The 1,859-nt window shown below is 72.2% G+C and overlaps 1 protein-coding gene across 1 annotated transcript; it reads right to left on the minus strand.

Annotated features, from left to right (window-relative positions):
* Positions 1 to 731: 731 nt before the first annotated feature.
* LOC101552535 (calmodulin-like protein 3) lies at positions 732 to 1,184 on the minus strand. The gene has a single exon (XM_004605302.3). It carries the CDS (start codon positions 1,179 to 1,181, stop codon positions 732 to 734), a length of 450 nt encoding a protein of 149 aa, XP_004605359.1. The 5' UTR covers positions 1,182 to 1,184.
* Positions 1,185 to 1,859: the final 675 nt, after the last annotated feature.

Genomic DNA, 1,859 nt, shown 5'->3' on the forward strand with positions numbered 1-1,859 from the left:
CCTTTAGGGGGGTGGGGGAGGGGGGTCCCTGTGATCATCCAGAGTGGCAGAGAAAGGGGGCTGGCGGGTGGGTGTGGGGCTGCCCGGGGCCCCTTCTATAGCCTGAGACCCCACCCCTCCCTCGCCGCAGGACTCCTGGCCTCTGTCCATGTTCGTGCCCCTCCAGCCTCAGGAAGGGGCACGGGCAGCCCCCAGTGCCCACCACCATCTTGTTGGAAGTGACTGTTTAAGGGGCCTCCACTGCCCCCTTCCCACGGTGTCCACGATGGTGACCCCTCCCTCCCCTTTGTCCCAGCCTGCCGAGCTCCTTCCTGCAGGAGCCAAAGAAACAAACATGGTCGGGACACAGCAAAGCGATTTATTATTCCGCACGGCCCCGCCCCCTGTCCTTCCCGCTCCCCAGGAGGACGGACACGGGCGTGTCAGCACCCACGGGCTCCTCCAGGTCCCGAACGCACGTGCGCCCTGGCGCGCTCTGGGGCCGGGGGCACGCCTGGCAGCAAGAGGCGTGTTGGGGCGATGCAAGGGCCCGTCCAGGCCCTGGCCCCCTCCGAGCCCCGGGCTGCTTCCACGCGGGCACTGGTGGGCGGCCTGCCGGGGCCCCGTGCGGTCACTTGGCGGAGGGGAAGCCAGCACGGCCCCTCGGCCCGGGGGGAGGTCCTGCGTGCTGGGGTGGGGGCGTGGGGGCGTGGGGGCCGGCGAGATGCGGGGGCGTGCTCGGGGCCGGCGGCTCACTTGGACACCAGCATGCGCACAAACTCCTCGTAGTCCACCTGCCCGTCCCCGTCCTTGTCGGCCTCGCGGATCATCTCGTCCACCTCCTGCTCGCTCAGCGTCTCCCCGAGGCGCGTCATGACGTGGCGCAGCTCGGCGGCGCTGACCTTGCCGCTGCCGTCCTTGTCGAAGACGCGGAAGGCCTCGCGGATCTCCTCCTCGCTGCAGCGGGGCCCGCCGTGCCGGGCCATGACGGCCAGGAACTCGGCGAAGTCCACGCTGCCGCTGCCGTCGCGGTCCAGCTCCCGCATCAGGCCCTGCAGCTCGGCCTCGCTGGGGTCGCGGCCGAGCGAGCGCATGACGGTGCCCAGCTCCTGCGTGCTGATGCGGCCGTCGCCGTCCTTGTCGAACAGCGAGAAGGCCTCCTTGAACTCGGCCACCTTCTCCTCGCTCAGCTTGTCGGCCATGGCGCTGCGGTGGGCTCCTGGCGGTGGGCTCCTGGCGGTGGGCGGCGGGCCGGCTGGAGCGCTGGGCCCGGCGGCGGGCGCTTAAGAAGGCCGGTCCCCGCCCTGCGGTTGCCCCGGGCTCCTCCTCACGGCGGCCGGGCTGCAGGAAGCAGCGCCCACTAATTGGGCTGACGCTGGCGCCCGGGGCTGGGGGTGGGGGTGGGGGTGGGGGCTCTCCCGCCCAGCCCGCCCAGGCTCGGGTCCCGGGGGACAGGCCCGCGCCCCGCGTGGCCGCAGGCGTCCGGGCTGCACGCACCCCCAGCCTGCGTTCTTTAAACACACACGCCGCAGCACCTGTGGGGTTGCAGACGGACGTGACTCACGGCGGACACGGCCGTGCAGGGCAGCGGCCACGCGCTCTCGGGACGCCCGCGCGGAGAGGCCAGGGGCGTCCTGCTCTGGGTCCTGTCCCCCACTCCCCGCCACCTCTGTCCCCCAGGCCCGCTGCAAGCTGTGGGAAGCGCGGTGTGGGGCTTGCGCGTGCCTCCACGCTCCTCTCCAGCTCGAGAGGCGAGAGGCGGAGACGACCTGAGGGCCGTGAGCAGCTGCTGGGAAGCGACTCCCCGGGCCCGCGGGGAGCGTGACTCTCCCCAGCCAAGCATGGGCACGCACGGACCCTGCAGAGGCCAGCTTTGGGGA

This window comes from Sorex araneus, chromosome 9 (genome assembly GCF_027595985.1).
Source record: "Sorex araneus isolate mSorAra2 chromosome 9, mSorAra2.pri, whole genome shotgun sequence".
Lineage (NCBI taxonomy): Eukaryota > Metazoa > Chordata > Mammalia > Eulipotyphla > Soricidae > Sorex > Sorex araneus.